Source organism: Peromyscus eremicus, chromosome 1 (assembly GCF_949786415.1).
Source record: "Peromyscus eremicus chromosome 1, PerEre_H2_v1, whole genome shotgun sequence".
Classification (NCBI taxonomy): Eukaryota; Metazoa; Chordata; class Mammalia; order Rodentia; family Cricetidae; genus Peromyscus; species Peromyscus eremicus.
The window spans coordinates 87,981,936-87,996,921 of NC_081416.1; the positions used below are offsets into that span (position 1 = coordinate 87,981,936).

The window sequence follows — 14,986 nt, forward strand, 5'->3', positions numbered from 1 at the left end:
CCTTCACTTACAGTTTGAAAGATGTCTTTGTAGAAATTGAGTTCTCGGTTGGCATTGTTTTCTCCAGCACTGTAAAGGTGTAGTGCTCGTCATCCTCTGTCTTCCTAGCGAGAAATCTATCATCACTCCTTCACCTGTACATGGCTGGTTTATATTCTTCTTCCCATTTCTTTCTTTTTCTTTTTTTGTTTTTGTTTTGTTTTGTTTTGTTTTCTGAAACAGTTTTCTTTGTATAATAGCCCTGCTGTCATGAAGCTGTAGACCAGGCTGGCCTCAAACTCAGAGAGATCTGCCTGCCTCTGCCTCCCAAGTGCTAGGATTAAAAGTGGTCACCGCCACCACCCAGCATTATACTATTCTTGTCATGGGTTTTAGCAGTATATGTTGTTCATGGCTTAGTGTAGTTTTCCTCATGTTCCCTCTGTGCTTCATTGAGCTTTGGAGTCTGGTTTATAGTTCTCGTAAATTTAGGAAATTTCCAGCCATAATTTTTTCAGACATTGGTTTAACACTCCCACCTCTCTTCCTTCTCCTTCAGACTTATTGTGCCCACTTCTCTGCTGGTGCTTCCCCAGGCCAGGTGTTTGTTTAATTTATGTTTATGTATGTGGCCTGTTTGACTTTATGTGTACCACGTGCATATGGGCACAGCCAGGGCCCCAGGGGGTCCCAGTGCTGCCATCCTGCCCCATCCTCCTGCGTCGTAAGAGATGAGACACTGAGGAATCGACGAGGAATTGATGAGACTAACTGTATTTGTACCATGTGCATATGGGCACAGCCTGGGCCCCATGGGGTGTCCCAGTGCTGCGGTCCTGCACCACCGTCCTGCGCTACCATCCTGTGCCACCGAGTGCCGCCGTCCTCTGCTACCATCCTGCGCCACCGTGCGCCGCCGTCCTCTGCTACCATCCTGCGCCACCGTGCGCCGCCGTCCTCTGCTACCATCCTGCGCCACCGTGCGCCGCCGTCCTCTGCTACCATCCTGTGCCACCGTGCGCCGCCGTCCTCTGCTACTATCCTGCGCCACCGAGTGCCGCCGTCCTCTGCTACTATCCTGCGCCACCGTGCGCCACCGTCCTCTGCTACCATCCTGTGCCACCGTGCGCCGCCGTCCTCTGCTACCATCCTGCGCCACCGAGTGCCGCCGTCCTCTGCTACCATCCTGCGCCACCGTGCGCCGCCGTCCTCTGCTACCATCCTGTGCCACCGCCACCGTGCGCCGCCATCCTCTGCTACCATCCTATGCCACCGTGCGCCGCCGTCCTCTGCTACCATCCTGCGCCACCGTGCGCCGCCGTCCTCTGCTACCATCCTGCGCCACCGTGCGCCGCCGTCCTCTGCTACCATCCTGCGCCACCGCCACCGTGCGCCGCTGACCTGCGCTACCATCCTGCGCCACCGTCGTGCATCGTAAAGAGACATCAAGGAATCGATGAGACTATTTGTACCGCGTGCATAGGGCATACGGACACAGCCGGGGCCCCACTGGGGTCCCAGTGCTGTGGTCCTGCACTGCCGTCCTGTGCTACCATTCTGCGCCTCCGTTGTGCATCGTAAAAGATGAGACATCGAGGAATCGACGAGACTAATTGTATTTGTACCCCGTGCAGACCGGCACAGCTGCGGTGCTGTGCTGGAAGAGATAAGACATCGAGGGTCATGCCTAGGGCCCCTTTGGGGTCCTGGTGCTAAGACCGAAGCAATGAGATACAGAGTGAAGGGACACTAGCCCACTCGAGCATGTGGCTCTGGCATGCCTTGCTCTTTTCTCCCATTCCCTCTGTCTGCTTTGCTAAAAACCAATTACATTCCTAAAACTAGCCACCAAGGTCTGTTCCTTTATTTGGCCTCTTCTTCCTCCTAAGGCAGACTACCAAAGTTTAGTAATCCAAAGCCTCCATTGGATTACATAATTAACATGCCCATTTAAAATTAAACACCTCATCCTAACGTGGGGTTTTCCTTTTTACCTTTATAAAGCTGCCATTTGCCTATGTGCCATGTCTGTCTCCTCTATCCAGAGACAGTCCTTTGTTATCAGCACCTCCCCCAACAAATATCCACGCCCCTTTTCCCTGTTACTTCCCCCTCTCCCTTGTCCTCTATTTCCTCTAACACTGCATCTTAGCCAATTCTAACACAGAGCTCCCCTCTTTTTCTTAAAAATTACACCTTCAAGGTCATTTGCTGCTATTTTTCTGCAAGTCAGAAAGCAGCCGTTGTAACTTTTCTTCCCTGTTTAATAAAGGATCTCTGTAAAAACAGTTGTTTGGGTGTGGTTTGTGCCTAATCCAGGAGACCCCACTGTATGGGAGTCCCCTTCACAGAGGAGCAACAAGACATGGGGGGCCACACCTAGGGTCCCGGCCAGGATCCAGGATCGCTGTGTCAGAAGCAATGAGACAGAGGAAATAACAAGACAATGATAATCAAGGAAGCAATGAGACCCAGGAAGCAACAAGACACCGAGGGCCATGCCAGAAGTCCTGGTGCTGCATCAGAAATAATGACAGAAAGGAAGCAGAGACACCAAGGGCCATGTTTGGGGCCCTCATTGGGACTGGTGCTGTGCCTGAAGCAATGAGACACCAAGGGAGCCACAAAACCATGCCTGGGCAAGGTGGTGAGGGACACTGGAGAGGCCCGGCCAGCAGACACCAGAGATGCCCTTGCCCACTGCTACATGGCACTGGGGGTGTGAGTGAGACACCAGAGAGGCCCCCTGCCTGCATCCATGAGCCCCAGGTGGGTAGTTGCCAATATGATGAGCAAGAACGTGGTGGAGAGTGAAGAGAAGCAGAACAGTTTGCACTGTGAAGAGAGGCAGAACTGGAGATGCAAGGATAGTGAGGAACAGCCTGAAGCTACCTGATGCCGTGGTGATGTCCCAGCCTGTGCTGCTGAGGGCCATGTCTGGGTCCACAGCCCTACAACAGCAAGGGTTTGGGTCTATGTCTGTGACCCATGTCACCACTAAAGACCATGCAACGTCCTAGTTTGGACTGCTGTCTGAGGGCTGTGCAGAACTAGCCCTCCTCCTCGTTGGTTGTGGTACTTGGGAGCACTGGTCCTGCTCCTTGCCTGGGCAGCATGGGGTAGCTGACCCTGCCCCTCCTTGTCTGCAGCATTTGGGAGAGCAGGCCCTTCACCTTGCTTGGGCAGCACAGTACAGCTGGCCCTGATGGCTTGGCCTCAGGTGAGCAAGCCCGGAGGTTGTGAGTGCAGCCCTCACCTGTGCAGTGGGAGTGTGGATGAGCTAGCCCCTCCCCTCATCTGAGCAAAACAGGAAAACTGGCCCTGGTGGCTCAGGCATAGGAGAACAGGCAGACTGACCAACTCGGCTACCACCCAGGCCCAGATCCAACGCTTTGAGTTGGCCCACCCCAACATCTACCCCATCTAAGAACTGCTGGAGCGAGTTGAGGTGCCAGCCCTGTAGAACCAAAGCTGCAAGATCTCCATGACCTCCATGACACAGGACAATAGGATATCTGAGAGGAGTCCCAGAGCAGATCCTGTATTGATGTTGTAGCTGTAGCAGAAGCCAGAGGCCTCGAACCAGAACAGTGACTCATTGCAACGAACATTTGCAAGTAAACCTGTTTGGGCAAAAGGGTGTACTGTGTAACACACTGTGACAAACCACAGCTTCCATTGTGAGATTTCTTTTTTGTTTTCTTTAATTTACATTTTTATATTTTTATTTTTGTTTTTGCTTTTTTATTTGGGGGGAGGTTGCAAGAGCTAGGGCCTACATGGATGGGCAGGGAGATGAGTGAGATTAGTGTGTATGATACGGAATTCACAAGGATTCAATAAAAAGTAAAAAACAAAAACTGGTCTAGTGTAAAAGAGACTGAAGAGAATAATAGCTGATAAAATGTATGAAGCTGATCCTGGGCTTAAAAGTAAAATAAAAACATTTTGAGGTGGTTTAGGAAGATTTATTTGAATTCAGAGTCTAGTACATATATTTGGGGATTGTTCAGAAATCAGTACTTTGTTCTTATAAGAGATTGTCCTTATTCTTAGTAAATAGTTGCTAGTATACTTATGAAGAAGAGAATCTTATTTTTATATGGCCAGCCAAAGTGTGCATATATGAGTTAATAAGAAAGCAAATATGGAAGTTTGGAGGGCTAGCTTAGTCATTAAAGTGCTTATCACACAATTTTGACCTGAGTCCTGCCCCAGCACCCGTATAGAAAGTCAGGTGCAGTTCTGTGCTTGTAATCTGAGTAAAGGCAGAGACAGAAGTATCCCTGGTACTTGTTGGCCAATAAGCCTAGCCTAATCATTGAGCCTCAAGTCCCAGAGTAAGGCCTGGTCTCAGAAAGCAAGATGACAGCTCCTAAGAAACAGCACCTGAACGTGAACACAAGAAAGCAAGTATGGTAAAAAAAAGTCAACAGTTGCTGAAGCCCATTGTTCTTTCAGCTTTTTGGTGTGTTTAAAGCATTAAGAAATCCTTGCTATTTTTCAACTAAGAGTCAGTGAAGCCTTAGAAAGCTGACAGAACAAAACAGGTAGAAGGCTATGGGAATAACTAGAGAAATAAACTCGAGGCAATTTGAAGTTTAATTCTGGTGAATTCTTGACTTGTCTGTCAGTTATGTTTGAGTGACTTTACTGCAATTGGAGAATCATAGCAATAACCAATTTCTCTACTTTTGTAGTCTTTTGTTGCTGAGGCTATGTTGCTCATGGCAACTATCCTTCATTTGGGAAAATCCTCTCTTCCTAAGAAGCCAATTACTGATGATGATGTAGACCGAATTTCCCTGTGCCTCAAGGTCTTATCTGAGTGCTCACCTTTAATGAATGACATTTTTAATAAGGAATGCAGGCAGTCGCTTTCCCAAATGTTATCTGCCAAACTCGAAGAAGAGAAACTATCTCAAAAGGTAAAGTATATATGATAAATCCATAAAGTGCTTTATAAGTTGGGGTTTTTTCCATCTTAATTTTATTGCTTTTTCAGTCTCTATCTGTGATTCTGTCCCTGTGAAAAATTTATGAAAAGCTATTGTTCTTTCCATATAAAAAAGACATGTGCATTGCTTTTTCAACACAGAAAGAATCTGAAAAGAGGAATGTAACAGTACAACCTGATGACCCCATTTCCTTCATGCAACTAACTGCTAAGAATGAAATGAACTGCAAGGAAGATCAGTTTCAGCTGAGTTTGTTGGCAGCAATGGGCAATACGCAGAGGAAAGAGGCAGCAGATCCCCTAGCATCCAAACTTAACAAGGTAACACAGTCTCAGATATATGACCTGTTTGTTGTTTGTTTGTTCATTTTAGGTGGTGTCTCACTGTGTAGCCCTTGTTGGCCTGAACTAACTGTGTAGACCAAGCTTTCCTCAAACTCAGAGAGATCTACTGAGCTCTCTCTCGGGTGCTGAGATTAAAGGCTTATGCCACCATGCCCAGTTGAAAATTTATTTAAATTGGCTATTTAAGACTAAATCTTTTTTTAAAAAAAGGTGTATGTGTATATATATATATATATATATATATATATACACACACACACACACACACACACACATATATATCACATATATATTATATATATAATATATATATCAGGAAGTGTCTGGTCCTGCTGTGCATGTGTACAGATTTTTGTTGTTGTTTTACTTAAATAACTAGTTACATAGAATTGAGAGGTACATGGGAGCTTGTATGTGTGTGCACACATGAGAGCATGTCTATGTGTCTAGGATCTTAATGATGCCAGGCAAACACTGTTCCACTGAACTGTACCTCTAGTCCTAGCATCCATTTCGACCCAGTCCCTGTGATTTTTAGGTCCATGAGACTTCATTTGAACCAGGCAGATAATCTCAGCATTTACAGAAAGATTATAAGGTCAGGGGCAGTCTGGGCTACCTAGCAAAAAGACAGACTGTAAGCTAGTTATCCCTCCCCTGTCAGATGAGTGAATGGTCTCAAGTTGATTTGACCATTACAAATAAAAGTCAGTAGCAGAATTGCTAAAGTTTTTCTCAAAACTGAGAATTGGCATTTGGGAAGCTGAGACAGCAAGATCCAAGTTTGAGGCCAGCCTGGGCTCTGTAACAAGACCTTGCTTCAAAAAAACAACAAATTAGGACTTGTTAGCAACAGTGTTACACTTACACATATTTTAGATTTCTCTCTCTTTTTTTCTGTTTTTGTTTTTGTTGTTGTTTGTTTTGGGTTTTGGTTTTTCAAGACAAGGTTTCTCTGTAACAACCCTGGCTGTCCTGGAATTGGCTTTGTAGACCAGGCTGGCCTGGAACTCAGAGGTCCACCTGCCTCTGCCTCCAAGTGCTGGGATTACAGGCGTGCATCACCATACCTGGCTTAGGTTTCTCTTTTAATTATGGTAAAAATTACAGAACATAAAATTTACTGTTTTAACCTGGTCTTTTTGTTGCTTGTTTCTACTTGTTTTGCTTCTTTCCACTGCTGAGAGTTGAACCCAGGACCCAAGGCTGAGCTCCCTCGTTTCTGACCTTTTAAGTGTGTGGTTCAGTAGTGTTACTTCCGTCTCCATAACTGTACAACCATCTCCAGAATTTGTCTATCTTGTGAAACTGAATTTTATGCCCATGTAACAGTAACTCCCATTCCCATTTCCTGTTGCTCCTGCTAAATTGTTTCATTCATTTGATTATGTCTGTTTTTGCTTTGACAGGTCACCCAGTTGACAGGTTTCTCGGATCCTGTATACGCAGAAGCTTATGTTCATGTCAATCAGTATGATATTGTCTTGGATGTTCTTGTTGTAAACCAAACCAGTGATACTTTGCAGAACTGCACATTAGAGTTAGCTACTCTAGGTGAGGAAATTTATCCTAAGGAAATGTTTTTTATATAATAGGTCTTCATGGTGAATTACTAAGAAAGGGTCAAAGCTTTCAGTGTAAAGATCCTTTTGAGAGCTTTGTAACATTGTTTAAACAAGGCTTAGTTTAAGGTTTAAAATTTTGTCTCCTTAAATTACCAATTTTCTGAACCTTTGTCATACCTTTGTCTGGCTTATGCTCTTGGTTTGAGAGGTGAGTTCAGTTCTGAGTTTGATCTGGTAACTGTGAATTTGGAGAGTGCCTGCCTAGCATGCATAAGGCTTTGGGCTCCATCTCCAGCACCACATTAACTCAGTGTGATTGTACTCCCATGACTTGGATGGAGCCAGGAATTTCAGGAGTTGGAGGACATCACTGGACTACACAACCCACTGTCTCAAATAAATAAAAACACATTTACCAAGTAGTTCACTTAGTTAAAATTTAAGTTGCCTTGGAAGGGAATCGAGTATTTTCTGTTATCTGCCACATGTAGTCAAAGCAGTGCATCATTATTGGCATTTTTCAATGTGTTTTTTTCGCTTGGTAAAGGCATATGAATTAGATTCTCTGTAACCACTTCTACATATAGTGTTGACAATGTAAATTATGTATAGAACAGTGAAGTGCCTCCAGATTCCATGGGGCTTATGCAAGAGTTTGGGGACATTAGGATATCAGAGAAATTACGCTTCGCCCTATCTTCAGTGAGCCATAACTCAGAATGTACAGGTTTTTTGCAGGGTGTGTTGCTCATTGTAATGGTGTATGTAGGTTAAGACTATGGTATATATACATTGAGCTTTCTGAGAAGCTCATATTCATTCATGGATATAAAATGGTATACTCAAAGTATCCATCCCACTCATGAATATAGTTGTTCTGTGTAGAATATTAGAATTATGTCTATTACCCTTTAATAGAGGTTGTATAGATTAATGTCATTACCTAGGATATTTATTATTAGATTATTTCCTTATTTTTTTCCTCATAATATTTGACTCACACACTTCATTTTTCTAAAAACTATTGAATTTGCATACATTCTAATACTGTTTAATGATTAGTATATGTGTTTTTAACTATATCCAAACCTTTTTTTTCTCCCAGGGGATCTGAAACTTGTGGAAAAACCATCTCCTTTGACTCTTGCTCCTCATGATTTTGCAAATATTAAAGCTAATGTCAAGGTAGCATCAACAGAAAATGGAATAATTTTTGGCAATATAGGTATGGTTCTGTTTTATAGCACATGATAGTTGAATGCTTTCTAGTAAAGAATTTGGTAGTATGCAGCTATGGACATGGCTTGAGGGAAGAACCTGAATCCATTTATTTATACGGTATTCTCTTTTATATTATATTCTAGATATACCAGAATGAGCCAGATAGACTCATAGTCCTCAAGAAACCACTAGGCAAAATGAGGAGACAAAAATAATGACATAATATGATTAGGGTTGGTTGGCACACTCCGTACTTTGGGGCCATATAGAAAGCAGTGTAGGGGTTGGGGATTTAGCTCAGTGGTAGAGCGCTTGCTAGAGGCCCCGGGTTCGGTCCTCAGTTCTGGGAGGGGGGGAAAAAAAGGACAAAAGAAAAGAAAACAGTGTAGTATGAGAAGCTGGGAAAAGGAAGGCTTATTATTAAGGGATTACATAATGCTGACTGCTATGAAAGAAGCCTGTATGAGAAGCAGTATGTGAGTCCATGAAGGGATTTGGTCAATTCTCAAAGTGGTGTAAGAGATTGGAGGAAAAGTTAGAAAAGCCCATGTTGGGTTGAACTGATTTAAACAGTCAGTAAGTGTTCTGCAGACGATTAAGAGTGCAGGCAGAACAAATGCACTTGGATTGCTGGGCCTGGCAGAGTGGGTTGAAAGTGGTGGTGGGCAAAAGTAAATCAGGAATGTCGATGAAAGTTCTACCCTGCCTGCCCTGAGAAAGATTCAAGCATTTATCCATGAAACAGGAAGACACTGGAGGATTACAAATGAGATCTATGATTAACTATTTCTGTGACAGCAATATAGACAGTAACATTGTAGACGATGCAGGAAGACCGCCTGTGTAGGCTTATGTGAGAGGGGGAGGCCTACCCTGACAGAGCAGTGGTTAGAGTAGAAAGAAGGGCTGACTCCAATAGATGTTAAGGAGATAGTTATTGAACCGAGAGGAAATGGTTGAAGGAGCCCTTGGGTACCTGGATTGGGTGGTTGATGGAGGAAAGAGGGCAAATGTGAGAGGAACGAGGGAAACTGATCTTAAGTAAATGGAGTGTTCAAGTAGCTAAGTATACTTAAGGGAAGTAAGACATGAGTCTAGAATTTGAAAAAGATCCAAATATGAATCCTCAGTAGGGGGAAGGGCGGGATGTAGCTCAGTTGGTCAAACTTTGTCTAGAAAAGTAAGTCTTCAACAAGTATCTGAAGAAACATAAAGCCTGATAGTTAGGCCTTTGGATCTGTCCATTGCTGGTCATAAAACATGTCTGTGGCATATCTTGGGCAGTATGTGGGTTGAAGACTGAGCAAGAAAAAAAAAATAAATTAAAAATAAAAAGAAATCCTTGGGTATGTTTATAGACTGCCAGTAACAAAATTGACAGAAGGGAAGAGTAAAACTGTGAGACTGAAAGAGATAATTATGGTGGAGTGAGGTCCTGAACACAACTAAGAATCATAGGCAGCAAAAAGGTGAATCTTGAAGAAAATAAAGGAGAGAAGGAAGGGTAAAAAAGATCTTTTAAATAAACCTTCAGTTTTCTCTGAAAGTAAAATGGAGTGAGAAGAAAAGTAGACCCCCATCAGATTATAACTTAAATATATTTTGTTTCGTTTTTTGAAACAAGGTCTCACTGGGTAGGTAGCCCATACTGGCCTCAAGGAAATTGACACTTCTGCCTCAGCTCCAGCTGCTGGGATTATAGGCATGCACCATCACACCAGCCCAGATTATACCTTTCTATGGAATAGACAGTCATAGACACAGATAATCTTATTTTACTAAGTTTCAGCAACATATATCCAAATATTAGAAAAAACATTTGGATTTATAGCTAAGTCCCAACTATGAGACTACTGAACTACTTGGGTATCTAGTACAGTACCTGTTCCACTATAGCTGCTCTATAAATGTTCACCAAACTGAACTGTTTGCTTAACAACAAAAGACAAAAGTATACCTGAGTCTAAATCCTTAAGTCCTATTGCTTATCAGTTGGGTAACCTGGGACAACTTATTTGGCTGCTCTGCTTTCCTACTCTGTGAGATGGGAAATAGTAAAGTGGGATTGATAGCCCTGTTCAATTGGTAATATTTATAAGAACTTAGAATCTAGTATATATCAATGTTTGCTAATATCATAATTATTTGTAACTTTTCACTAACATCTACCCTTTGATTGGGGTCTTTCTGAATGTATATTACAGTTTATGATGTCTCTGGAGCAGCAAGTGACAGAAACTGTGTAGTCCTCAGTGACATCCACATTGACATCATGGACTATATCCAGCCTGCAACTTGCACTGATGCCGAGTTCCGTCAGATGTGGGCCGAATTTGAATGGGAAAATAAAGTTAGTCTTTGAGAGGTTTCCTTTACCTGTCTTCCTTTTGACTAGTGATAAGGAGTTCTTTGAAATAATTCCTACTAAAAAGCACGAAAAGTGAAAAGCAAACAGTTCTTTATTATCTGTTCCTGTGAATTATCCTTAACTAGAAATCATGCAAGTACTTTAGTGATTTCGCTGTTGTCAATTAAATAGAATGGCAATTCTTTTTGAAATCTTGGGACAGTATCTCACTCTGTAGTCCAGGCAAGTCTCCAGTACCTAGACATCAGTCCATCTCCTAAGCACAGATACTGCAGGTGTGCACCACCAGGCCTAAGCAAGTTGTGACTGTAACTAATTTGACACAGTGTAGACAGGATTCCCCCTCTTCTGTGTCTGGATGGTAATCTACCATTGGCTCTAGTGCTATCCATGGCTTGATGGGAAACTTTATTCCCTGATAGTCTAGTGAAGGGTCTGTCTAAAAGCGCTGCTCTGATGCCAGTTGATGTTGTAGGTGCCCCCTTTTTTTTTGCCCACTCTTCCCCTAAATAGTTGGAAGATAGTTCTAGGATGAAATACCAATTATCTGCAACTTTCACTGTAAGATTTACTCAGTTTTTGTCCTCTGCAGGTGACAGTTAACACCAATATGATTGATTTAAATGACTATTTACAACATATCTTAAAGTCAACCAACATGAAGTGCCTGACTCCAGAGAAGGTAAAATTTTACTAGAAAAGGCTAAAGTCTGAAAGAGTGGTACAGTAGACTGCCGGCCTTTTCCTGTTTCCTCGGGTGTGTTTTCGTAATAATTCAGGATGGAGAAAACAGTGTCACTCTGGAATATCTCCAAGAAGTCACCCACAAATGTTTAGATCTGCTCACCTCTTTCTGAACTGTGTCATCCTGCTTGTTCATGGTCATGTACTTATTAGAACAGTCAGATTATTTGGGGTTTTGTTTTTTGTTTTTGTTTTTTGTCTTATATCTCTTTCAGATACTTTATTCCAAAACAGTTTATTTGTCATACTGGATTAGCAAATGCCCCTCCCTCATGTAGATGTAACCAACCGTCTTATTTTTTTTTTTTTATTTTTATTTTTTTTAAAGATTTATTTATTTATTATGTATACAGTGTTCTGTCTGCACATATCCCTGCAGGCCAGAAGAGGGCACCAGATCTCATTACAAATGGCTGTGAGCCACCATGTGGTTGCTGGGAATTGAACTCAGGACCTTTGGAAGAGCAAGCAGTGCTCTTAACCTCTGAGCCATCTCTCCAGCCCCCAACCGTCTTATTAAATAAGAAACACAGAGCCAATACAAAGACGAAAGCCAAGAGATCAGAGCTAAGAGCCTTACCTGCCTGCTGCAGCTAGCCTCTTAAGCCAAGAGACCTCTCCAAAAGAGACCTACTTCCTGTCTGTTTGTCTTTATATAGACTTTCTGTTCTGCCTTCTCATTGGTTGTAAAACCAACCACATGACTGCCTCGTCACTGCCTGTCTGTATAGACCTCCAGGTCTTCTATGGTTGGTATTGAGATTAAAGGCGTGTGTCTCCAATGCTGGCTGTATCCTTGAACACACAGAGATCTACATAGCTCTGCCTACCAAGTGCTGGGATTAAAGGCATGCACCACCACCGCCCAGCTTTCCTATGGCTTACTAATAGCTGTGACCCCCAGGCAACTTTATTTATTAACATACAATTAAAATCACATTTCAATACAAATAAAATACCACCATACCCTCATGGGCAGATTCTAAGTCAGAATAAATCTCTGACACAGTGGCTTTCCGCTGTGTCCACATGAAAAAAGACTAGAACAAAGACAAAATGAAGTTGGATCTTTCTTTAGAAAATTTCTGTTAATGCCATAATGTGCAACTTACTAATAAGCAAATGTCTACCGTCAGCTAGGGCATGTAGCTCAGTAATAGAATGTTTGCTTAACATACAACACAACACACACACACATACACACACACACACACACACACACACAGAAAGAGAGAGAGAGAGAGGATGTTTACTGCCAAACAAGTAGGTTTTAGTTCATATATTAGTTTCTTCAACGATTACTAAGTCCAGCAAAAGAAGTCTTTCTTTATTGAAGTTAAAAGTCTGGTGCAAGAGGCAAATAAATAAATAAGCACTGAATATATAAATACAAATTTGAATAAGTATTCTCTTGAAAGTCAGGTTTGTTGAATAGAATATGCACTGGGAATTCTCACTTCCTACACATGTATTTGCTTTGAGTCTTGGTAAGTTCATATGGTCCTATACCCTGTAACACATAGGTAAGATTTTAAATAATAGTTTGAGTTTTCCAGGGTGTAATTCTCTAGCAACATATTGAATTTATCACAATTTCTCGCAGGCCCTTTCTGGCTACTGTGGCTTTATGGCAGCCAACCTGTATGCTCGTTCTATATTTGGAGAGGATGCACTTGCAAATGTCAGCATTGAGAAGCCAGTTCACCAGGGACCAGATGCTGCTGTTACTGGTCATATAAGAATTCGTGCAAAGAGTCAGGTAATAACACCCTTTTTTGAGAACATCTCTGAACTGAATAAAGGGAGGAAGGATTCATGTCTTTGTTTCAATAGTATGATATCTTCTGTCATAATCATGTTTTATGCTTGAGATGAAAAATACACATATGTGTATGTATGTATATGTGTATGTATGTATATGTGTGTGTATGTGTGGTATTTTCTGAACTTCAGTTCATTTGAAATGGCTTACTTATTAAGATACTGCCTAAAACATTGATTCCTGTGTGATGCTTGTGGAACAGATTCTTTTGGAATCCGTATTGTTGTTGGATATCATCGAATGAATGGAGCCTTAGTTAAGCTGGTGTCACCTACTATTTGGGCATTGTTTCAATAATTACATCTTTGTTGAGCCTGGGGATATAATTCAGTCTGGGGAGTGCTCTCATAGTATGTATAGGCCCTGGGTTAATCCCCAACATCACAAAAATTAGATTAAAAATATAAACATCTTCATTCTTCTTTACAGGGAATGGCTTTGAGCCTTGGAGATAAAATCAACCTGTCTCAAAAGAAGACTAATCTATAAGAATGAATAAAAAGTCCTTGGAAGTTTATGGTTAAACTTTAGGTGTGGGCTTATTGGACTCCAACATCTTTTGTACTCTTTTCATGCTTTATGTTATATAGAATCTGAGCTCATGCTGAATGCATTCCAGCCAGTAATTTATAGCCTTTCCCCTAAATCAAGAATGAGTTAAAAATTATAGTTTGTCTTTTGTCTTAATAGTTCTGAATGCTGTCCTCAAAGTATATAATGTTTCTCATGTACCAAGACCATTTTCACAGTACAATAAACAGACCTATTCATAAATTTTTGTTATTTTATAAATAAATTACTTAATTTTAGATTTGTATCAGTGGGATTTTTTTTTAACTTAAGTCTAAATTTCCATTATAAATTTAAATTATGTTCTGAATTGTTACTATCTACATGAAGATAACTTACAAGGCAGTGATCTAAAATGGAACAGGTCCCGGTTTACTATATTGTTGGTTCCTCATTTTCTATGAGATCAGCATCTCTAAAATTCCCAGAGTCTTTTCTCAAAGTTTGATCAGCCAGAAAGTATACAAATTACATATGAACTTACCAAGACTCAAAGCAAATACATGTGTAGGAAGTGAGAATTCCCAGTGCATATTCTTGGTCCATCTTTTGGCTTAAAGAAGCAATTACAGACTCTGACTGACATCAACATACTGTTGTTGACGATCCTGATTATAATAAAAATTAGATCATCTAAATTCAACTTAAAAACCATGCACATTTAGCATTGGGTATTCGTGCTTGTTAGTGTTACTGTAGTTCTAGCCAGTTACTGGCACTACACTAGGAGGATTACTGTTAGGGAATTCAGCAGGCTGTTCCATTTCCCAATTGCCTCTGTTTTTGACTCCTCTCTCTCTCTCTCCTGTCTATAACATTTAGTAGGGCTGGGTAGCCCACACACCCCTCACTATGATTCCACTTGTGCTTGTAGATGCAGTTTCCTAGGCTGGGCTGCCTTTTGGGCTCTATACTAGGAAGGATTGAGATGGTTTGATCTTTTTACTAAATCCAATTTAAACCATCACTTTCTATCTTTCCCCTGGGCTTCATTCTGCATGCCCCACGAATCCATAGATAAGGTCTGACAGAATGGAAATAACATCTTCTGGTTTGGGTGAGAACAGAATGATTTGTTGGGTCTGTACAGAGATTACTACTATGTATGATGTCATAAGTTTTGAAGACACTTACTGTTTTAATCAGTAAATCAGAGAATTACAAAACATTTGCAATCCTAGAGCATTAAAGTCTTTAAACAGTTCTAGCTGTCAACTAGGAGAGATACAAGAACTGTGGGAAAGGAGTCATTTTGATACAGAGTCAAAGGGTGGAGATTCTTGATGGGAGCTGAGGAATGAATGATTAGATCATTTCCCACACACTGTTCTTTTGAACATGAATTTCATTAAGTGACATTAGATTGTGGGTGGAGTTTCTCTGTGTCCCAGCAGTCTCCCAAATAACCACATGGA

General features: G+C 41.7%; 1 protein-coding gene across 1 annotated transcript in view; it reads left to right on the forward strand.

The window, feature by feature from the left end:
• Copb1 (COPI coat complex subunit beta 1) overlaps positions 1-13,810 on the forward strand; it is a 42,581-nt gene extending 28,771 nt beyond the window's left edge. Inside the window, exons 14-21 of the mRNA XM_059268519.1 lie at positions 4,680-4,907; positions 5,078-5,257; positions 6,691-6,835; positions 7,952-8,071; positions 10,272-10,417; positions 11,028-11,117; positions 12,783-12,938; positions 13,431-13,810. Coding sequence (XP_059124502.1) covers positions 4,680-4,907; positions 5,078-5,257; positions 6,691-6,835; positions 7,952-8,071; positions 10,272-10,417; positions 11,028-11,117; positions 12,783-12,938; positions 13,431-13,490 — 1,125 coding nt within the window. The 3' untranslated portion in view covers positions 13,491-13,810. The remainder of the gene's footprint in view (positions 1-4,679; positions 4,908-5,077; positions 5,258-6,690; positions 6,836-7,951; positions 8,072-10,271; positions 10,418-11,027; positions 11,118-12,782; positions 12,939-13,430) is intronic.
• Positions 13,811-14,986: the final 1,176 nt, after the last annotated feature.